The 24,065-nt window shown below is 36.0% G+C and overlaps 1 protein-coding gene across 3 annotated transcripts in view; it reads right to left on the bottom strand.

The window, feature by feature from the left end:
* Positions 1–24,065, bottom strand: part of LOC100746730 (balbiani ring protein 3) — a 33,055-nt gene that overhangs the window by 8,011 nt on the left and 979 nt on the right. Inside the window, exons 1-3 of one of the 3 annotated variants that reach the window (XM_024366971.2) lie at positions 9,185–9,254; positions 7,787–7,905; positions 4,593–4,732 (exon numbers count right to left, since the gene is read on the bottom strand). In XM_024366971.2, coding sequence (XP_024222739.1) covers positions 4,593–4,732; positions 7,787–7,905; positions 9,185–9,199 — 274 coding nt within the window. In that variant the 5' untranslated portion in view covers positions 9,200–9,254. Of the gene's footprint in view, positions 1–4,592; positions 4,733–7,786; positions 7,906–9,184; positions 9,331–24,065 lie in introns of those variants that run through there. The other 2 variants (XM_003488755.4, XM_033320237.1) reach the window with 2 other exon arrangements.

The following is a 24,065-nucleotide window of genomic DNA, read 5'->3' as shown; positions in this document are numbered from 1 at the left end:
ACTCTCAATTATACCAAATGAGTGAAAAACATTGAAAGTTTCGAGTGGTTCCAATTCGGCGACTACAAACTTCATAGCAAGCCGTAGGCCGAACCACTGGACAGACAAAAAGGAACAGAGTGTAGAATGGCCACGGGATTCGAATGCAACGGAGACGACTGCTCGATTAACAGCAAGTGCCTCCGGTCACGCGACCCTTTTTCTCGTTAACTCGACCAAGAACTTGCGTATACACGTCGAACGTGCTTCCACGGATCCTTTTTGCAGATAGCTGGGAACGTCTTGGGAGCCGTATTGGCTAAGTCGATGGTTGTTAAATCTTTCGAAGAGTGGGAAAAAGATCAGATAGTTTGAAAAGTTTGCTTCCGAAAATGTTACCCTGGGGCTGTTGAGGCTGGTTTACGTTGGAACAACCAGCAACAGTTGGAAGTGAGTTTCAAAGAGTTTTAAAGCATTTTGTAATACGAGATATATGTAGAGAACTTTTTTTTATCGATAAGTCTAGAGTTGGTAGAAAATCCGATCAATTGTAACTATAAAATAATTATGATTTAGAGAGATATCATGCTCGTATCAATATCAATACCAGACTCATTCGGTGTCTGGTAATTTGTTAAAATATTAATTTTAATTGCACTAGATCGTGATTTTATTAAACTTCATTATAATATCTATTCTAAAAAACCTCGAAGTATGAAATCATCGATCGTTCGTGAGTCACTTTTATGACTCAGTATCTATTTCATTGTTTAGTTCAAAGATGAGAAATCTGGTTAAGTAAAACGATTTATAGAAGCCATACAGGGAAAGTATACGCACGATTACACTCGTCGAGCATATGGGATAGAAAAATACATGCGCTGCATACCAATCGACTTTTTACTTTGACTCTCTATATACCACATACCACATTTTCACGCCGTTAAAGATTTCATAAAAGTCTAGTGAAATCTACGGCACATCCGATTACCCGAATTTCCGGTTCGTTGACCATCGTCCTCTTTCTTTACGCTCTATTATAATCATTTCGTTAATCCTCATCGCAACGAACTAGTTTCCCTATTACAACATTCTGACGATTGAATTCCGCGTTGTACAATTTAGATCACTTTAGAAAACTGTAACAGATCAATTTTCAATTCGGTATTTCTCTATTTTATACTACATCGATTTAATTTATTGATTTATACTTATTTATTAATAAATCCATTTTTCTTTCTAATTTGTTTAGACAGACGTATTTTGCCGTACAAAAACACAAAATTGTTCTACTTACAAAATTCATCTCCCTTTCATAGTCTTCAAGATATTTAAGGGACCATATTTTCCAGCTCAAACTTTAAAAGCACATATCTTAAATTAAGAAATTAGATTTCGAAATTAGATTAGATTAAATTTAAAATATACGTAAATTATTTAATGCACAAGCAGTGTACATCGACTTCTGAAGTCGTTCGTATAACCATGAACGGTAGTGCATGTGTCATTGACTTCTTTCACCACAGAGTAGCACATCGCACATCATCAAATTTTTAAATTACCATCTTCTACCCACATAGTTCTATTTTCCCGAATGAAATTCTCTTTATCACAAGAATTAATTATCCATTCATGCAAAATTCACAAATAAACCCTACTTCATTTCATTCTCAATGAATTCACTCATCCAACCTTTGTATTATACTATACATACGACTCAGCCGAATAACATATAAATGCTGATACGACGTGATTCATTATGGAAAAATAATAAAAAAGCACAAAATAAAATTAGGTCGCTCTCGGCTTAATTTCCGAGAAAATCGGGTTTATAAATTTATCGAATACACTTGAGCATGATTAATTCCGGACTGGATAGAAGTAAATATCGACAGGAGGTCATCCTACGTGTTACGCCACGAGGCTTACCACAGGCTGTATCTTCTAACCGTCGTTCACGGTCCTACAGTGTCGCAGGCAGGTCGTCTTATCTGCCCGCCCGATCATATACAATGTATCGACGAGAGCATAGGTTTTTCACACAAGAAGAGGCATGCGTGATCATAGGCGCGAGCGGTGGCGTGACCCGAGCATAGTGGGGGTCGTCTTCCAAACGAGACAAAGGAATAATCGAAAGGGATCAGTTCCTTCTGACAAGTCAAACGTGACACATCGACAAATCTGACGAACAAACGAATTTATCTAGAGATATCGTAAAGTCGAGTCAACTTTCTGTAACATATTCATCATATTATTATAAAATATATTATTTTATGTTAACCTTTTAATACAGTGTTACATATATTCAACCACCTCTGTTATCTTAACCGAAACAGGGGAACGACTATTTCGCGGCGTCGATTAACATAATCGTAGCGAGAATTTACGTCTCTCGCTGACGCGTTTTTCTAGCGACCGCGTTTCTCCGCGAACGGTCGTAACACTACGTGTGTCCGAAAGAAAGAAATTTGAAAATTAATTATACGCGTGTGCTGGGCCGATTCTTAATGAAATATGTTGAAACTTTATTTTCTTGAAAATGAAGCCTTCGAAGAAAAAATTGTTATTTCATATTTTCGACTTATTTTCACAAATAGAATGACCTCTTATCGATTATCTACTATTGTTCAATCCGGATTTAGCCGTGTTTAATTATACTTGATAAATTCTCAAATTCGATTTTTTTCGAAAACTAAGCCGAGAATGTAAAAATGTTCCATATTTTTTCCTTATTTTCTTACAAGGATTCACGTCGTGCTCGTTTTTACATGCTATTACGGCTATATATATATTATAGAATTCAATGGGGAACAAAAATATCTCAGGAATCTCTGTGGACGCGTAAACGATGAAGAAACAAGGAAGGGATCGGCAAGAATGTCAAAGAGGCAGAGGAAATGAAGAAACGCATTCTGATCAGCGAAGAGGAAGCGTGTTCATAAGAAAGGAAAGACGCAAAGGCGGACACAAGCGACGAGGTAGAGGAATGCAGAGTAGAATGCACTTTAACGGTGCGAGAGATTCAATTTGTTATTTGTTGTAGTATGCAAATCGTTTCACCGGCCTGATATTTATCGAGACGAGAAACCGATATCCTGTTGTAACACATTGCGAATCGATCGAAGTCTTCACCACCGTTCAACGTCCACTGTCCACTAGCAATTTCACCTGCTAATTAACGTCTCGTTAAGTGACATCGTTCATTTGCCTGGAGGACGTACCGTGGCTTACCGATGTATAATCGTCGACAAATAATTAACTCATCGATTAGGGGATCTCTCTCGTGTTTCATCGAGATCTATATAGTATTAATATAGGTACCTTAAAGTCGTTGATTTTTATAGCTAGTAGTATCCGACAAGTCAGTTTTAAAGTGATTTAACGCACTCTTAAAGTATTAAGAATCAGCTAACCCAACGTTTTTTAGTTACAATTTATGTTATCGAATATACTATTTGGATCGTGTATCATTGATTAATATTTTGTTGGATAAACATTCCGTTCGTCTTTAAAAAATACAAGAAGTATCTTACGACACGACGCGCGCGACGGTTGAATCTTTTATCCGAGTCAGGACGTTGTTCGATGAAATATGAAGCAGGATTTTAGATGCAACGTTACTTTAGAGAGAGCGTTGGTAACGTGAATACTAAAATATCCTCGACAATTTTGAAATGAATACGTCCATGAATCGTCATACATTACGAGTATTTCTACCTTTATCAATTTTACAATATTGTTGTTTGCGCCCTCTATCATGAACAAATAAAATACACTGGCTTACGATAGTACTGTAGTACGATAGTATTTGCGTTATGCAAAATATTTTGAAATTTCATTAGCGCTGTGACGAGACGCGATTGTCGCGATTATATTGGTAAAAGAGATCAATCTGGAAATGTATATACAAGTCATAAGTCACAAAGCATCAAACATGTAATTAACGCTAAAGCTAGCCCCATTGAATATCGAGGTCTGTTGAAATAGTGGATAATTGACTGTTTAAAATAATTTCACGATTTTTACGATGTGCTTGCAAGAAATATCCGACAACTTCTATACTTCAATTTAATCGTGACAATTGTATCATGTTTGTGTACAAGGGTTCGAATAGTTTCGCGAGCCTGTGTACAAAAACACGGAAATATCTCCAGTTGACGAGGTGTTTGAAGGAGGATAAAGAGGATTAAGCCTCTCCTAAGGATGGGCTTGGCTTTTTCCGGTGGTTTTTCGCAATACCAAGGACGAATCTGTCGGTGAGAGGACGTCTCTCGAAATCCGATCACGTCTGTGGCGTAGCATTATATGTAGATGCACGCCCGTTTCAAGAGTTTGCCTTCCTTTTTTTAATTCTTTTTCTATCTCTTTCACAGCGTCACCCCGTGCACGTCGTCACCGCCTCGTTGGTCGAACGTGAACACAGCTACACAGGCCTCTATTGTTTGCTAATGGCCGCTCTTTCAATAATTCGGGACCAATCATTACAGGCGAACGAACCGCGGGGCTAGGGCGGGGAAATCGCTGGAAATAAAATAGAAGAAAAAAAAGGAGAAAAGGGGTTGGGGGAGGGGGACAAAAATAAAATAAACGACGTAGAAAAAAGGTAGACGTACCTGCTGTGACCGACGATGACAAAGATAGTAGCAGCCAGCAGGTCGATGACACCCACACAACGGCGCAGGCAAGCCCACCGTTGCAGAAATCACGGCGCATCCTCAGCGCATCAAGTGATTTTTTAATCGGCTCGCTATATCTGAAATTGTCCAGAGAGGAAAAATAGAATGAAACGATTTTAAACCGGTGATATGCGTTTGTCCGATAATTTTACGCGATCGCTCGATGTATAAAAAGACTGTACATACATAATACATACATGTATGTACGCACGTACATACGTACGTTTAGCAAATCTCCAGCGCCTGAATATTTTATTCCCGGATAATCGTATCTATCGGTCTGATTACGCTTGAAAAATTGCTACTCGATAAAAAAATATCATGCATCTAAATTCAATTTGAAATTTGAAATTCATATGTAATTTCAGCATGGTGCATCTCTTTGTTATTCATGTCAATGTTTCAGTGAGTTTCAATAGAACGAAACGTGAAATATCCGACTGCTTTTATTATTGTATGTGGTTAACGAGGATTCAAGAATTATTATCGAATTGAGAGAGTGTTTAGGTATTTCAAATTTTAATTGATTTAAAATTTTGCCACTTATATTACCATTTAGTAAACTAAAATATAACCAGCTTCGTGCAAATGCATGAAAAATTGTTGATAAATTAAAAACAGACGAAGACGGGGATATAAAATTTACACTACAATTCAGGAAACCATACATTTTTGTTTATTTATACAACCGATTGATGAGCTACGATATGACAGGTTTTATATATGTATATTTCATCAAGTCCGCCGCTGATGGCCTATAATCAGAGTAATGCATATTGATTTTTTGAAGCTTCTTATTTAATTGGTTATTGAAGCAGTTTTTAATGGAGGAGCCTTGTGCTCCTTTTATCCAGGTAAAATGGGAAAGACTACATAGTTCGATAATATTAATGATAATAAACGAGATTAAATTGAAAGGTAAGTACGGGCTAGACACGAATTTATTTTCCTATCGGGGTCAGAAAGCTGCCTGATCGTAAGCAGAGAGCCGATGGGGAAAATAATTAATCGGACCTTCAAATATTTCGAGGAGAGAAAGTTGGAGCGCGTGACGGAATCAAGATCCAAGGAGTAACACATTTTCTGTTTCCTCTTTCCGCGTGGAACCGTTACTATTAAAGTACCTTAAAGTTACGTTTCGCCGTTTCCGGGGCCAATAAAGCTCGGGATTATAGATCCGTAATGGAAAAAGTTTCTTCTTAGAAGCCGGAGGGAAGTCGCTCTGCCAATTGAAAGCAACAACCGGGCAGTTTTTCATTTTTCTTTGATACCTCTCCTCGTCGAAATTAAAGGGACGAAAAAGCCGATGTGATCGAAATTTAGGTGTATCTTGACTCGTGTTAAGGACGATTTTATTTTAGCACACTAATTTTATTAAATTCCGTTTTCTCATATTGTGATTATGGAAGGAAATCCCAAAATCTTATATGTATATATATATGTTTAACGTTGCTTATAGCAGAGATAATTAGCAACACAGCACAGTTAACAGTCTATAATTTCAGATAGAATTTTGTAGATCTCACCATTTTTCAGCTGAAGTTCAACAATTTCGTTGTATCATTAGACAGTTTAGTGGCTTTTTTCTTATGATCATAGTTTCTGCACTCTACTATGATATGTTTAATAGACAATATCAGTTTGCATTGTTTGCAGATTTGCATTGAGGTTTATGCTTGTTGAGTAGACACGAACGAGTCAGTGCTGGGTGGCTGATCCTAATTCTGCTAATTGACAATTGAATTGTTGGATTAATCATCTTTGGAAATATTTGCCATCCCGTATCTCCATCAGCTTGCTCCATATATTTCCATGCATCTTATAGCTAATGTTCCTATGGAATGCTATTTTATGAAAGTATTTAAATAATTTCTTGTATCATTGTATGTGACGTAGTTGATAATTTTTTATGTTCTCTTGTGTTAGCTGTTAGTTTTGCTGCCTTATCTGCTTGTTCGTTTCCTTGAATACCAATATATAGTGGTATTATATTTGTATTATTATATTGCAGTGTCATATTACAGTGCTATTACAGCGTATTGTTACACTTCTCCCTTCATGATCACTGTAAGATGTTTCTTTAATGTCTTGAATGAATGAGCTTGAGATTATCATATTGCTAATAAGTGCGATGGTACTTTTAGAGGCTTAAAATATTATAAAACATTTTCTAGGAGATCTATTAATGAATTGTAATGCATTTAAGTACTAGTAAACTCTTGAAAACAGAGCAGATGTTCAATGCAGATAATATTAGTTGTTCAATACCTTATTGGTATGTCTGTCTCTCTAAACTGCAGAATCCCATAATATAAATTAACTAAAAGAAGCGTAATTTCTCTTGTTATCAGGGAAATTATCGCCATTATTGGGAACGTTTATAAAGTTAAATGAATTGTGTCTGTCTTCATTCCTGCCATCTTCCTTGATTAAAAAAGTTTGACCTGTCGTTTCCATAACGGTATTATTAAGCCTGTCCTTAAAAAATCCACATTAAGTGTGTCTTAATAAAACGACACTAAAGGAACTAAAAGAAATATGAAACTAAGAAATCCTTTTTCCTCTCAAAGAAAAAAAGAACAAATAACTTATCAGTACCAAACTAATTCTCTTGTATACTTTCTTGTATATAAAAAACTAATTTTCCACTAATATTAAAAGGAAGAGTACGAAAATATAAGAAGTTTCTTCTTTCATCATATAAAACGTAACGGTACATTTTCTAAACAGAAAGAAGATGGGATAATAGCTGCAGTATTCAACAATAGAACGATTGTGGCGCAGCGGTCGCGGATTGCAATTAATTTTGCAGTTCAAGAACATCGACCCGATGTCGCTTTATCTTTGTCTCGCTGTTAATAGGCAGATGGAAAATAATCTTTAATTCTATAACCGGTTGCAAGTGGCACTCTTGGAAAACTGCATCTGCGGCGTGGGCAAAGCGACGAGGACGACGCGCTCATGCAACTTAGGGATTCCCTTCTTTAAAAGGGAGAATAACAATGGAAGTTATGTCTTCTTATTCGTTATGCCGCGGAGAATATTCTAATGCGTTCCTCTCCGTTATTCATGAGCCCCAGAGTCAGCTTCGAGATCTACGAATTGTCGGCGACGTTTTCGTTTCTTTTCACCTTCCTTTGTTCCTCGTTACAACTTCGACGTCGGCGACGTTTCTTCGCCCGCCACCACCCTCCCACCCATTCCGCTCTGGTACACGGATATTTTCATTGTGGCCACCGTTCCAACAGGGCTAAAAAGATGATTAAAGGTAAAAAAAAAAAAAAGGGGGAGATTTGCTTTCCCCTTCCTGTTTCTCATTCCTTCGCCCCTCGCGGTATCTTCGATATTTTCCCTCGTAAAATTGTTAGAGCGAAACCTCAGGATGCTTGGTGGAAAATTTTAAACAGTTTCATGGATCTTTTAAACCTTTGGTGATGTAATAAAATGGCAGGAAATTTGGAATGAAGAAGTTTAGTTTAGAAAAGAGTTATTTCTTTGTCGTATCTGATGCAAAATAACGTATAATTTCGAGTTTTTCATTTTTTTAAACGGACCAGAATTTATAATTTCAACTGATTCACTGACTTCAACTAATATTATGGTCTCTTTCGTTTGCCACTTTTGTAAGCCTAATTTTCCCATATCTCTAAAAATAATGCAGATACTCAAAATGATGAAAGTTATTAGCCATGCTATATATTTCCTTTGCAGTGTCAGATAATCGTCGATAAGAATTATATTAGATATTAAGAAATATGTAAATCAAAGCAGCCTCTAGTAGCTTGTTCTTTCAGCTGTTTCACTTTCCAGTCTTTCACTTAGTTTGCGCACGTTTTGTTAAATATTCTCAAATCTTGGGGCAGTCTCTTACATTAATCCCCCATCCTTCCTTCAGTGTGTTTTGCTTTAATCTCAAATTTAAACGAGCCACTCACTTTTAATAACGATACGGAACTTCGTATTTTTCATGAAAATTCAATTTAAGTCTATGGGAGAACTTCCAAGCTTCCCTTAGAAGTGTTCGTCTCCCTTTTCCTTCGTCTTCATGTTCCTCACGATATTAAATGCACATCGATTGTTTCATTTAGGAAATGCAAATAAGAACCGCAAACCAGAAACCATATAACAGGTAGATTATAAGCGTTTATGCAAATTTATGCTTTTTACGAGCACTGAAAAGGATAAAAAAAAAAAAAATACTGCGATATATTATGAATTGATTAAATTAATTAATATTTTGGATAGTTCGTATATTTTTGCATTTATATTTTTATAACTGTGTTATTTAAATTTCAACCTCCTGCATATGCATAAATATTCATAATTCAATAATGAGATACAGTGGCCATTTTTTACAGGCGGCCAATTTTTTAGCTTAAAACGCTTTCCGAGAAATTCATCTTAATAAGAGGGCGATTTTAATTGCTTTTAATAAATTAATTTTTTTTGTCATTATCGCGAACGTTTCAGAGATATTTATTATCACGTTATTATACTTTTCATCCTCTCGTACTATACATATACGGTACCTTATAATCTTCCATGATCAAAACACCTTATAGTTTATACGATGATCGGCTGATAAGTAATGCACGCTCGTCTGTATCGCAAGAACGAAAAGAGTTAAGACTCTGCGTGATCGCTCATTTTATAGCTACAGCCCTTCTTTATAAACATACCGAGTCTCAATAAGTTTGTTTGACGCAATCACCAACAGTAACGTTTAGAGTGAGGTTGAATATCAATGCGATGTCAACGAGATTCGAGCGAAGTGCAGTAATCGAGTTTCTGATGGCGGTAAACACTGCGCTTGCGGAAATTCTTCGCCGTTTAGTAGCACGTATATGCCACGATATTAAAGACCATGAAGCGTTTACGAAGACGTCTACATGCCGGATTTGGAACTCGAACTGGATATCATCGCAGCGTGACAACATTCGGCCGCATACCGCACGCACAACACTTGACGCTTTTGCAAATTTAGAATTTCAAATTGTCCTACGCCCGCCTTGAGCCGGAAATCTACTGGCCAGCTAAGCCGATTTGCTTTAGCGCATTTATGCGGAACCGTTTCCATTGGCAAGTTAAAGTGGTCAGGTCAAATGTTGTAGTTCAGATCTGACTCCTTCCGATATTTTTTACCATTTCTTTCCCGAATAGAAAGGGACCTTGGAAAGTATTCATTTCATGTCAGACGATAAAGTCAAGGCAAGTGTGAAGTCGTTCGCCAAAAGTAGGTCGACAGAATTCTGCATTGGCAGAATGAAGAAGCTCGTCACCCGTTGACAAAAATGCATCGAAGATAGCGGCGATTATATTAAAAAATAAATACGATGTTTTGTATCTAGTTAATTGTAATTTTATTTTCTTCTTTTTTAGATTATGTATTCTTAGATATAGGCGAGTGTGCATTAATTATCAGCCGACCTTCGTATCTTTAAACCTAATTAATTACATATTTCTCTTGTTAACCGTGTCCTATTAACGCCCGAAGATTATCGTGGTTGGAATTTCTTCCTATGCAAGTTTTGCTTCAACCTTTAGCTACTATAGAACGAGTGTGAAACTTTCATTCTACCTTTCTGTATAACTTGTAATGATAAATAATTATTAAAAAAAAGATGTTTTCAATACATTTGCTATTGTTTAATAGACTTGCATCTCTCCCTTGTTAATGTATGTGAAGGAAGAACACTTATATCTGTATGTGCGTAACAATATATGCAATAAACATTAGCGGTCTGTGAGACCGCCTATAGCAATTACGTATGTCTCAACGTCTACAGCAATTAAGGATTAACATCATCGTGATGTTATTTATAACCATCGCAAACAACAATTCCTCTATTTTTTACCCAATGTCAAATAATAATAAAACGATCACTTGCATTCATATACTGGATAGAAATATCACTCACAGTGCTTAAGGATTCTTAAGTATTAAAATTGTATCTTCGAAATCATAGATTCAACAATAAGCAAAAATAGTGTTATATATTTTTCTCGTGTAATCTTCAAATGCAAGAGACCTACGTAGCATCACGAAATGTAGAAGAGAGGACGATTCTTATATCTGCCATTTCAAGCTTCGTACGACACCGGGTTTGCGTCGATGGCGAAATTACCAACGGTTACATCCTCTGGGAAGCCTTTGAATTTAGGGTATATCCCGTCCGTATGAATAATGCATCGAGAAAGAGAGCGTATTCGCGACTCCCTTCATCCGCCATCGTTCTGGTAATTACATCGATGATCACGTTAAGATTACTCCGGAACGGTCGTTACGCAGCTATTATGCCGAAAATTCTAATTTCTACGCGGCCTGCTAGTAATTGATACCCAAAAAGCGTGGCCCGCGCTCTTCGCATATCTCCGCAACAATTTCATCGTGTTGAAACGTTTAAACAAGGAACGTTGCCTTGGGATATTGCCTGTGGCAAAATTGCTATGTTATAGCAATCTCTGCGATTACGAAGTCACAATGGAAAGAAATTTTACTTTCGATTGTCCGTAGGCTAACGCAGTGAAAAATGTAAGGGATTTTGATAAATTTTTCGAATTTAGCTTTATGATGCTATAACTTTCCTTCCCTTCTCGTTTTAGAGTATACTTCGTCGGAAAGAATAATGGGGAAAGTTTTTACTATTGATTAGACAAGTATATGAGTATCCTGAATTCGGTTCTTAATTTATTCTTTTCTTTTTGTACGATAATAAATATTTGTTATTTAAAGTTTGTTATTGTGAATTATTTTTTATAGATAAATAGGTGAATTGATAATTGAATTCGCATAAAACTGGAATTTACGTACAAATTGCTCGACTTTTGAATGTTTAATACGAACCATGTGTTCTGATAATAAAATGAAGAAATTGTCTAAGCGACTCAATATTTTATATATAAAATTTACAAACTATCTAATTTTTGTAGCTAACTATGTCGTTTATGTTCCTCGGAAATTATTTTATAATTTTACAATGATCAACTGTTTGCTGATTAACTAAACGAATAGCAGAACTTTCCACTTTAAAGCGAATATCGACTAGATGCTTTTAACGGTCATCATCGAACTGACGTAAACAGGTGACAGTAAAGAAGTTTTGAAGCTTCCGTCCCATAGCTTTTATGTCCATATCAATCTCTAAAATTAACTCATCTAACAACAACTCTCGAACAAGTGTTTTAAAAATCATTTTAAAAACTCCCACGCCAAACAGATTCTGTATTGTAATTTATTATATTATATAATTTATTATATATTATATTATATTAACAAGATACGTATTCTCTTTCATAGGTTCGATGATTAAAATACAAGATCAAAGCAGCACAACAGGACTGTTACACTATATCATATCTCCATGCTTCTCAAAACATCAAACCAAATGTTTCTTCCCTAATTTTGATCTTTCACTGAAAAAGTTTCGACTGAGCCATCGAATTACAACCTAAATTCAATTTTCTTAGAAAATCAAGGATGTCACATGCATTCTTTCGTCGACCTACGTTTTGGTTTCGGATTTCCAACGGACCACAAAACGGTCCATGGGCCAGAAAGATCAGCCTTCTCTCCCAAGGCTAATACACACAGGATGTGGGTCACTTCGTCATCATCGATGTTCCTTCCGGGTCGAGCTCTCTCGAGTTAACTTTCTATTGTCATGCATACATATATAACCAATCCTCGATCACAAGCATGGACTCATCCGTGCGTCATCGGTGGAACACTTTCGTGGAAAGGTACTTTTAAATGAGTTTCGAGTGGAGTGGTCTCTCCCATAGGTCGTCGACCGATGGAAATCGTGAATGACCTCCACGAATGTATAAATCCATGCATACACGCGCACATTGTACACGTCTTGCATACACTATCGTTCAAAAGTAAGTAATTTACTTACTTTTGACAAGATACGTTTTAATTACAAAATTCCGGTCATATCGAACTGCGATGATTTTATTCGTCGCAATCACCTGAGCAATGATAAAACCGGCGTTTGAAGTTATTATACTCTATAGAACTATTCTGTTATTTGACAAATTCTTTATCTTGAGATTCTTTGATTTTTCGAATATATGTAAAACAGATTAAGAAGGACCTTTTAAACTGATGTAATGGTACAGTGCATATACGAACGTTGTGGTGGACCATTTCCACGAAAGAAGAAACGGAAGAACAAAGAAGATCCTCCAATTCGACTGCATCCTTGTTGATAAGTAGCTCAGTGGTACAAGCGTAGGCTCGACGAAAATAGAAAGTATGTATGTATCGTGGAACGTTTATATCATCACTATGCCATAGCATGGTCAGTGCATTATAGATCATCGGTTTGAGCCGTTTATTAGTACTTCCTACATTTTTTCCAGACTTTCCTCCGCTAGAAAGCGACCACGTTCCCCTCGAACGATCGACTATTCGTAACAACTCTGTAACGTAATTGTAAAGCGCTAATGGAAAATTAATGTGGGAAATGCATAACATATCGAAAAACATGTGGGCTTACGTAAACTTGTCGACACGATTCGTAAATTTTCCCCATAAAATATTGGAAAATATGTTCATATAATAAAATACAGAAATATTATACTATATTTAATTATATATTATGAAATATTGTATATATTTTGTACTATGTTTTAAAATATCCATGATAAAGATAATACTACAAATACAATACACGATGAGAATATGCAAAAGTAAAAACATATTTTAAAATAGATTTTAGAACAAATTCGGGAAAGAGGGCAAATTTTTTAAAGCTAATTCCGACCTAGCTGAATAAGGACAAAGGAATAATTTATCAATATGTTATAAATAGTCAGGTTTCGTTAAATCTTATAAACTTGTCAAATTCCCTTCAATATACATTGAAAAAGAGAGCAGAACAATTAACTTCGAATAGATACTACAATCTAATTTCAAACTTCGTAATATGAATTCATAATTCCAAAACTTCCCCGGTGAAATGAAATAAAAACTATGGAGAATATGAAATATTCCACGACAGCCAACAAAATGACTTTCATCCAGCTCCATCCATATGTAAATTGGCTATCTTTGCCTATACTGTACGAACGTCTCGTTTGCCATTGATAATACCACTTAGAATAGAATTTCCAGGAAGAAAATTACCTATGAAATCCACGGATCTCTTCCGAAAAGCCTGGAAAGCGTTCCTTGAGAGCGACGTTTGTTGTGTAGCCGATTGCATCCAGACAATAACGAGCATTACCTTTCATACCGGAAGTACGCGTACAATATGCAAGCCGGCGATATTGCGCGCCATTAAGAAGATGCCCATTCATGGCTCAAGCAGAGGAACGTTTTCTATTCTTCCGCAGGAAACAACTTTCCACTTTGGTTCCTCGTTGTTCGAAAACGTTATACGTTAAGTGCTGAACACTTCTGACTTGCACGTTTTCGCAAGAGTCTCGGAACACCGATTGAGAAAACGTATTTTCACGTCGAGGAGACATAATCACGCCACGTTGTCAGTGCTCCTTTTATTTTCGTTGAAGTAGCAGCTTGCAAGATTCGATTCGTATATGCTAAGATACATTATATATCATATAGTCGTTTTCTTACTTGTGCCTTCGTAAGATGCCTAAATGACCCATTTGGAGCAGCACTCTATCGTTCATAAGTATCTTCATAAGTTTGGTCGACGATACTTGGATCGATTCGTGGTATGTGAATTTTGCCGAAGTGTACAAATTAATAATGAATTAGAAGTAACATTGATAATTTTGGTTATGGAATCGACAGACCGTAAATCTAAATTAATAAAAATAAAATAAAAAATAAAAATTAATAAATCTAAACATGGCAACTTTTATATATAGCAATATTTTAGAATTTGCTATGTATAATAGTAGATATATTTTCTATTTAAATATCAGCAGCTGTATTAACATTGAAAGTCCGTCTATTAATTTAGAAAGCTCTTCCTAATCTGTCTTATAATTAAAAAGATGACAAATCTGAGGATAAAAATCTTGTAAAGTAGCAAAGATTAGTTGTATGAGATATAACAATTACAAACGTCAGTTTTATTATTATTACATATTGACTTTCAAAAATCAATTTAATCAAGCTATAATATACTATTATACGTAGCTGTATAGAATAAAATCTATAGAATAAAAGCTATAGAATAAAATCAATGCAGTTTTATTTGATCACAATTTTTGTAATTAAAATACATTTGATCGAATGTCAGCAAGTCTCCGCATACTCTTGGACAAGAGTGTACGTTTACAAAGAGTCAGAACGTCGATAGAGATTCGAGGAGTGGAAACACACGAGTTAATGGATTCGTCCCGTGAATCCGAACGAGTAAAATAAAAATGTCCGCTAATAAGTGTGTTCCATGGTTACATAGAGTTACCAGCCACGTTTAAAACCAGCTTTCATGTCGCTTTCTCTGCAAACAATTTCAAAGAAGAGACTCGTTTCGAAAGCGGATATATGCTGAATTCTACGACCATGGCCTATCAGTCCAAACTGAGCATCCCCTAGGCTTTGTTAGTCGATGTTATTTCACCGGGCTCGTCTGTTGCGATACACGACACCCAAAAACGAACGCTCTAAGGTTTCTCGAACGTACCGTGCGGAATTCATAATTGGACGACATGTTGTAATCGTGGATGTTGATCGTTTATAATAGATTGAAGCAACATGATATTAATTTGGAAGATTGATGAAAATTCTAGTATCCGAAAATTCCAAACTATACATCTATTTAAGTGTCAGGCTTCAATGTTTCTCATGATAACATTGCAATTAATATCGAGGATAGCATATATTGTAATAATATCGAACTAACTTATGTCTCGTGTTCTACTGTTGGAGACATTTGGTAATATATTTCGTATTTTATTGCGTTAATCAAGAACAGTCGTAAATTAAAAATAAGAATGTAAAAAGATAAGTAACTGAAAAATATTCAACGCAACAAGATAATCGGCTATTGAAAATGATTATCAATAAAAATGTAATTAAAATAATCCAATTATGATTGTATAAATCGTACATTATAATAAAAACATTTATCTGACGACTTAATTGGCCTCATTTACAAGCTATTCCCTTGATAAAGAAATTGCACAAATTTTATGAATACAACCGTGTGTAATTAGTAACTCGTTTGCCTGCCCGTTGGGGCATGAACACAAAAGAGCTCGTGAATATTCACCGTAACACGCATAAAAGATAAGTGAAAAATGAATGACTAATATTATCATAAAATCTAATATTAAGCAAATCGATACTAAAATAATATTAAGATACTGATACAAAAAAATCACCGCTAACTTTTACTTCGTTCTATTACAATTAAATATTATAGAACGATTCTAAAATTTTCCACCTTTATAAAAAAAAAATCAGCCTGACCTTCGCTTCGTACTATTACGATTTAAAAAATTGTAAAACGACTCAAAAATACTATTACAATTAAAAATTATAAAACGCTTTTAAAATTTTCATCTTTTTTATATAACAAACACTAGTTATTACGATATTACAAATCAAATTAATAAAATAATTTCGAAATACTATTACGCTTAAAAATGATAAAACAACTTCAAAATTCTGACCTACTTTCATTGCTCTCTACTTCCATCAAACATCGCTAATAAAACGATTTAAAAATTCTGACCTATTTTCATACAAAAAAGGCTATTCTATCCTCCAACTCGCGAAGCAAACAATAGAAATTAATTCTGTATACCGTCAAACAGAGGACAAAGGACCGACACGTCACGATGAAAATCAGCATCAGGAGGAAATCGCAAGGGAGCCGGTGTGTTCCGATCTGATTAACTCTCCGATGTGTCCGATTCTCCGATGAACTGCGTGTCAAAACGCGGATACTCCGCGATATCGGTCGTTCCAGATCATTTCTATGCCCCGTTGGCGGGTAGAAAGTTGGCTACTTGGTGGAAAAAGCGTATTTTCCACGCGCTACTAATGATACCAACGTAATGCTTTCCTCCTTTCGCGGCTCGCATTGTCGAACCGCGTGAAAAGGAGCGTTTTCAAACTGTCGCCTGGCACGCGACGGAACAAAGAACGAAGCCGGGCGAAACAGGTCGAGGGAAAAACGTCGTGGAGAAAAGGAACAACAGGATAAAGAGCGAATAAAAAAAAAGGAAAGGGGAAAAAAGAAAATGCAACGCCGGAATAACAGAAAACAGAGGAATGCTCGAACATTCCTCGAGCGAGCGTGACGCAACCCGTTGTTCGAAGCCTGGCTACTGTGTGTACTTTCTATTTGACGCGTGTGCTATTGTTGTCGCCGTTGAACGACGCTGTGCAATGGGGACGAAGGAAAACTGGTTACTGAATGCCATAAAAGCGGATGCCTTTTCGCGAGACGTCGAAAATCGTCGAAACTCTGAGGATGTGTTGTTCCATCATTGAAAAAGAAAAAGATTGAGAGGGGCTTTTTACTTGGGAACATCTTGCCCGACGACTCCTTTGAAATTTAAAACAACTATAGAGCGTTCTTGCACAATTAAATCAATATCGTTTACGTAGATTACTTTTATGTGTTCGTGAAAGAAACGTACAAAGATGTAGATAATACATATGATATGTAAAAATAAATAAAGCATCCAAAGTATTCGTTATAACGTTTGATAGATGGAACGACTTTTTATCTAAATTTCCTTTCCTTAGTTATATTCACAGAAATATAACATTGCATAAATATCTGCAATCTAATTATCAGCGAAACTTGACAAATCATGATTAGAAATTTAGGATTCACGCTTGCGAAAATTCTATAAAAAACCTTGCCCATCCTCGAAAAAACTAGCTGTCGATAACACATCTAAAAGCGAATGTCTTTTCGCGGGAAGCTCTAACTGGCTCAACACTCTGCATTTCTACTTCTGAAAGAACATCAAACGTGATTCTTGACGTGGAAACATTTTGTTCAACGACTGATTCAAAATTCGAGAAAGATATACCAGGAACCATTGGTCCTGTCCTATGGGAGAAAGCAACGTATTGTAAGGACGTACAAGGGATAAAGGATTCATCCAGTTCGAATGAATACGGGATAAACGAGCGGCGGAAGCACACAGAGGTTCCTCTCTATTTTCGAACGAAAATCGCGATCCGGTCTCCTGAACCGGCGAATGGGGACGTTCCAATTTTCTACAGGATCTTCTTCGGTGTTGGCAAAGGTTTGGAAAAATGATGCAACGATACTTTTGTCGCGGCAATATCCCTCGATGTATGTATATCGTGTGTACTTAGTAAAAATGCATATATTTGGAAAAATTTCATGCTGAAGCTAGTGGATAAAAGTTTCGACGATAGCGTAGTTTTCGTGTAGATGGGCACTTGGGAGAAATCAGGACTTCGTTGTTGGATTAAAGTAACGTTAGTAGCGAAATTTTACAAGTTACCTAGTTATGGCTGTTGTGGAAATTTTCGCACGTTAGTATAACAGGTCTGATAATATGTACAAGTTTCAACTCTTATTTTTCGATACACGAGATGATGTGTTTTATTATATTCATAATAAAGGTGTGTCGTGGAAGGATCGATACCTTTCTGTTTTAGCGTCATTTGTTTTGTGTTGAAGTCATATCAATCATTAGCTAACAATCGTGTAGTATGGGTCATACAATTTTATTACGGTCGTTTGACGCCTCAACAATTTGTCGCTATAATACAACTTTTATCAAAGTCAGTAATCCGTTATGCAAATACAAAGAGGATTACGGTGAATTCATTGGTCCATCACTCCTCTCACCTAACAGCACCAGACATTTTCCTTCGGGAATACTTGAAAAGTAAGGCCTATGCAAATAAGTCCGGACCACGGTCATTCAAGATCTCAAATTCGAAAACTAATACGAAAGTTATTCGCAGCTCAGATCCAATGACCAAGAATTAATGATTGGGAACAAGACCAACCAACTTTTTCATTATCTTTTCTCAACTTTTTCTCTCGTACAAAAGATGGGTCACATTTACGGATAACCCATCGAAATAGAAATTCAAAGTTTGATGTGATTAAAATACGCGTTGATACCGTTCGTGAAAAAAGGATCCAATCTCCTGTTCCAGAAAAAGCTCGAAGAAGACGCATATCCGCGTGTTTAATGATCTCGACCGCGCCCACAAAGGAGGATAAACGATTTCTTTGAGGAGAACCGCGACCGCTTTCTTCGTGAAACGCTATTGGAAACTCTTTGTGCCACTGGTCTCGTACCACGAAGACAAAGTCGGTGACTACGAATCGGATGATCCGCGAATATACATGGCCGACCAAAAGGATCAAGGAACGCGGTGAAAATTCCGATTTTTTGGATAGTGTCAACGCAATCCTCGGGGTTGCAGTCCAGCTAGTTGGCTCGATAACAATCGAACGTAGAATGCAATAGGATACAATAGTATTTTGACAATAGTCGACAATGAAAGAACGTTTCGATCGGAAACTTTCGGTTCGTGCAAATGAACCAGCAGATTTTTAGTCCTTTCACATTTATAGACATATCTGGTGAAGCAATTTTGTTCAGACGATACTTGGAATAAGATATCTGATGCGTTTGATATTAGTATAGTAGTATTTAATATTTATTTGATATCGTTATTTAGAATTAACAAAGTCACGCATGAATACACGTCTGGCTTAATAAGCGATTCTATAAAGCAACAAAGTTACTAATGAGCGTGCTAGGATTTTTACCAGATTTTTTAGAAAACATGGTAAAAGTTTAAGCCCAGAGATGGAAAAGGTCCATCCTTCGATTTCTCTTCATCTAATTTTTACTTTTCTCAAAAAAAAAAAGATTTCGAACATTTGATGTAAAAAGTAATTCTATAATATAATAGAGATATTGGCGAGCTTCCAAAAATTTTATCAGATTTTACAAAAGCGTAAAACACAATAGAATGTGGGCCAAGAGATAAAAAAAAGCTGGTATTCGTAAATTTTTACTTTTATCGAAAAGGGTCTCAAACATTTGATTTAAAAGTATGCTTGGATAATATAATAGAAGCATCGTGGGACATCCCAGATCTGTTTAAAATTTTTTTTAAGCGTGGAATAGTAAAAAAAATTAGGCTTGGACATGGACGACCTAGTTTGCCTGGGATGAATGGAAAACTATGTTTGCTTAGGGTTGAAAGTATAATAGAACTTACGGTTAGTGTTCTTAACTCTGCCACGCCAATAAATGAGACGTCTCAAACTATTTCTTACAAAGATCCACGAACGAGATATCTTGCGTTTTGTTGTAAAAGAAAACGCGAAATATCTGGTTCAGAGCATCGCATAAACAACATTGCATCACAAGATATCTTATCCACGAATACAAGAGGATTAACAGAGCGTCATTTCACTCGTTTGTAACAGAGTTGGAACAGAGAAATGCAAAACGATGAAAACAAACGCAGAGTCGTTATGGGTTAGCAAAAATTAACATAAACGAGACAGTAAAACGATTACTAATGTCTCTGCCCAGTGACAAATACCGATTACGATTATTTGTGCAGCTCAAACTGCAGGAAACTGGCTGCTGAATATAATCAGGCAAGTATGCATTCATTGAATAGTTCGTCACGACCAGTGAAATGTTGTTTATGAAACGTTACCTAATGGACAAATAATGAAATTAAACAAATATCAAGAACAATAAGAATGAAATGTCCAAAATGAGAACAGTATGGTTTGTTATGACAATAGTAACGAGCTTCGATCTTGTTTTACGTGTCAATATTGATTAAATATACAATATTCTCGCGTAATAAAATATAAAATGATGGAAGACTGGCGCGAAACTTTATAACAGGTTCGAAGTATCGATTCTCATTACTCGTTCGAGTAATTACTTGAAAATTGCAGCCATAGTCGGTTTCATTGCTCCAAAACGCGTTTCCGTGCCTCTAAAAGCACACATTGTAATTCTAGATGTGAGTATCATAAATACCAAAGCTGAATTTCTACTGGATCGAAATCCCTCCCCAATGAGAGTAGTAATTGTTTCCCATTTAAACAATCATTGCTGCACACGCTTCTGTGGTACCTCCATTTCCGAGCTTTGCGTCGCGCGGTGCGACTAAAATATCTAACAAAATCGTTTCGTTTTGATCTTTGATCTATGCGAAACCTCGTACAGTTTTCGTTATTTACGTTTGTCGGATATGCACGAACATCCACAGCTTACTAATTATAATTTAACTCGTTCCAAATATATATTGATTTAACTAAAATCAAGTGAATAGTCAGGATTACTAGCTATATATAAATCATAAATCATAAAAGTATTAATCAAATCGAAGAAGATTTAAGATTAAAAGGGAGAAAATTCAACGTGCCCAAAATGTTAGGTAATATTGTCAATATTTCAAGATTCCCAACGAAAATGTAGTTTATCAATAGATATTGATAATATTGTATTACCAGTACAAATTGATCCCTTTTAGTTGAGAACATTGAAATATTGGCAATATACAAGTTGTATCGTAACATATGGGGTCTATTTCAGGAGTGGACAGGAAACGAAAAGACAATGGTAAAAATTCAAACAAACAGGTGTTCTACCTATCCTTGTTTCAAATTTACAGCTATTTTTATGTTTCAGTAATCCGGAACATAGAAGGTGTCCCAAATGATTACTCTCGATCTGTATTATTCGATATACACCTGGAATTTTTGCGAGATTCCTTAACACGACCACTGTGAGTTTGTATACAGATCGAGGGTAACCATTTCGAGCATTTTTTAAAAAGGTAAACAGCTGCAGATTATTGAAACACAAAGATGGTTATAATTTTGGAACAAGATCAGATAGGACACGTGTTCATTTTCATTGTTTTCGTGCCTTTTGTTCATTCCTAAAGTGACTCCCATACGTTATGATACACCCTGTATATTGATATTCTCAAGGCAACCTTACGAAGTCCCTGTCCAGAAGATGGAACACATGCGAACTTAAAAGACCGTTAACAAGCTCTAATAACATCGCGCCACGAACACGGTTCTCTCGATTCCCAACACGTAGAATCAGTCGCAATTTCGAACAGCCTCGGTGGAAGATTACATTCGCTATTGAACAGCATCGATTCCAGCGAGCAAGTACAGCCTTAACAAAAGACGCACGTAAGCCATGGCGAGGGAGGAATGCAAAGAAAGCGGGAATAATTAATACTCGGAGCACATCCTCGCGCAGGGAGACGTAAGTACGTGAAACATCGTGTTAAAGAATATTCTCTCACTCGAAACGCCGTGGCGGATTTGAGGAAAACACTGTACATACGCTACAGCTCAAAGGTATTCGAACACTCGTTTATTCTCGACAAGGTGTATCTTAATTAGAAAATTACGGTCAAATCAAACTGCAATGATTTTATCCTCCGTAATTGCTATAGCTACGTATAATAATACATTATAACTTGATTAAATTGATTTTTGAAAGTCACGTAACAATAAAACTGACGCTTGTAGTTGTCATGTCTTATAGAAGCTGTTCGTTATTTGACAGATTCTTTATCTCCACGTTCTTTGACTTTTGAATTATAAAATGGATTAAGGAGGGTCTTCTAAATTAATTAATAGAAGCACTTCCCATGTTAATAGAACTGGAGACATTTTTAACAAATGTATTAATACATATATATAATAAATGCTGAAATTTATTATTGCTATGTTTTTTAATAACTAATCTATATTTATAACCTGGCGATTCCATAAGAAAATATAATAGTAAGCGTTGCCTCAAATACCTAATTCATCATTATGGAGTTATTACTCGTACGCTTCGATAAAATTTACATACTGTTATTACAAATCGATCGATGCGTCCGGATGCTTATGAGCAATAGTGTACGTACAGTACATATGTGTAGACATGTAGAAATTGCATTCTTGCCGCTTTAGAAAGTGCACGCACAAGTGGACATGCTAACTCGTGGCTCGGTGGATTTCACAGGAATTAATTGACTCGGTGATTCGGCCAGACTTATCGTTGTGATTTACGCAGCGCGATTCCCATGAATTTCATGCGTGCAGCTTCCATAAGAAAATACGTGTAATTTCGGTATTGTAATTTCTAACGGGAAAAAAAAGAGAGAGAAGAAAAATGGAATAGAAAGATAAGAATAAAACGGGAACTATAATAAGTAAATAGAGAAAATCGCGTGCACGTGATCCGCCGGTTGGCCGAAGGTTTTTTCGGAGCGATCACAAAGCAAGAAACGATGTAATTGCAACGTTACAGAATTACAAATGAAAATAGTCCAAGTTTAATTTTCGGCTTGAACGCCCCTAATATGTACGATCCGTGGAAGAATATTCGCTATATTTACTGCATCTCAAGATAGGGAAGTAATTAACTTTTTAATAAATTTGTTGCTTAATACCGGAAGAAGTTAATTATTTTTAATTTCTTCAATTATACTTAAAAATATTAAACGAGATAATATTAGAAAATATTTAACAATAACGTAAACTCCCTTTGTATCTTTTGAAAGAGGAACTCTGTATATCTACATGTGTACCAATATCCCCTCAAAAGATGAATATTTTATAAAGTGCAATGTACGTACGAAGAATTTCCCTCTTTTAATTTATTGTGGCATTTGGCTTTTTTAAATATTTCTATGTTGCTTGTAAGTTGTAAGGAAAAGTACAATTTTAACGTAGAATAAAAGGAAATTGTTCGGGGAATAGGTACATGTATAATTGATATATGGTTAGGAAATAGCAGAGCTGCAACTTGAAAAGAAATTGTTCTAGGAGGATAATGCAAATTTAATGAACATCCCACGGATGAAGTCGGCGTTTTCAGAACGCGAGACGAGGCAGCTTTCGCGCGCGATGGAAATTCATCAAGCTTTACCGGAGCATTTTTAATCAACCAGAATAAGAAGATAGGTACACACACACACACACATTTCCATATGTATATACATATACACAAGCGAGTCACTGCAGTTCACGGGCTCGCAAAGTGCTCGTGCTCTCAACTCAGAAGGAGTATCCCCTTCCGTAAATAAAACAGCGAATAACCGCGGCCAGAGAAGCTCTGTCTATTAAAACCGAAATAAGATCCACCGTGCGAAATCACGTACCATCGTCTTCAAAATCCAAACGACGTCGTAATCCACTTAAATTCACTTTGAAAAGAAAAGAGAAGGAAAAACATAGTTTCCAATTCAATTAGACAAGAAAAGATAAAGTAAAAGAAACGAAACAATTTGCGTTAAAAATTTTCTAATTCAATAACAAATATATATACTCAACAAGCTTTCCCAATTTAAAAAATGTAAAGGAAGAACAGTTTCAATCAACTGGATGTCGATCCCACGGAACGCGACATTTCATAGCGAACGCAACGGAAAATCGAATGAATCGGATGAAAAAAAAAAAAAAAAAAAAACGAAGGGGAAAA

Source organism: Bombus impatiens, unplaced genomic scaffold (assembly GCF_000188095.3).
Source record: "Bombus impatiens unplaced genomic scaffold, BIMP_2.2 scf_0263, whole genome shotgun sequence".
Taxonomy (NCBI): domain Eukaryota; kingdom Metazoa; phylum Arthropoda; class Insecta; order Hymenoptera; family Apidae; genus Bombus; species Bombus impatiens.
This window is presented reverse-complemented; position numbering and strand designations above follow the sequence as displayed.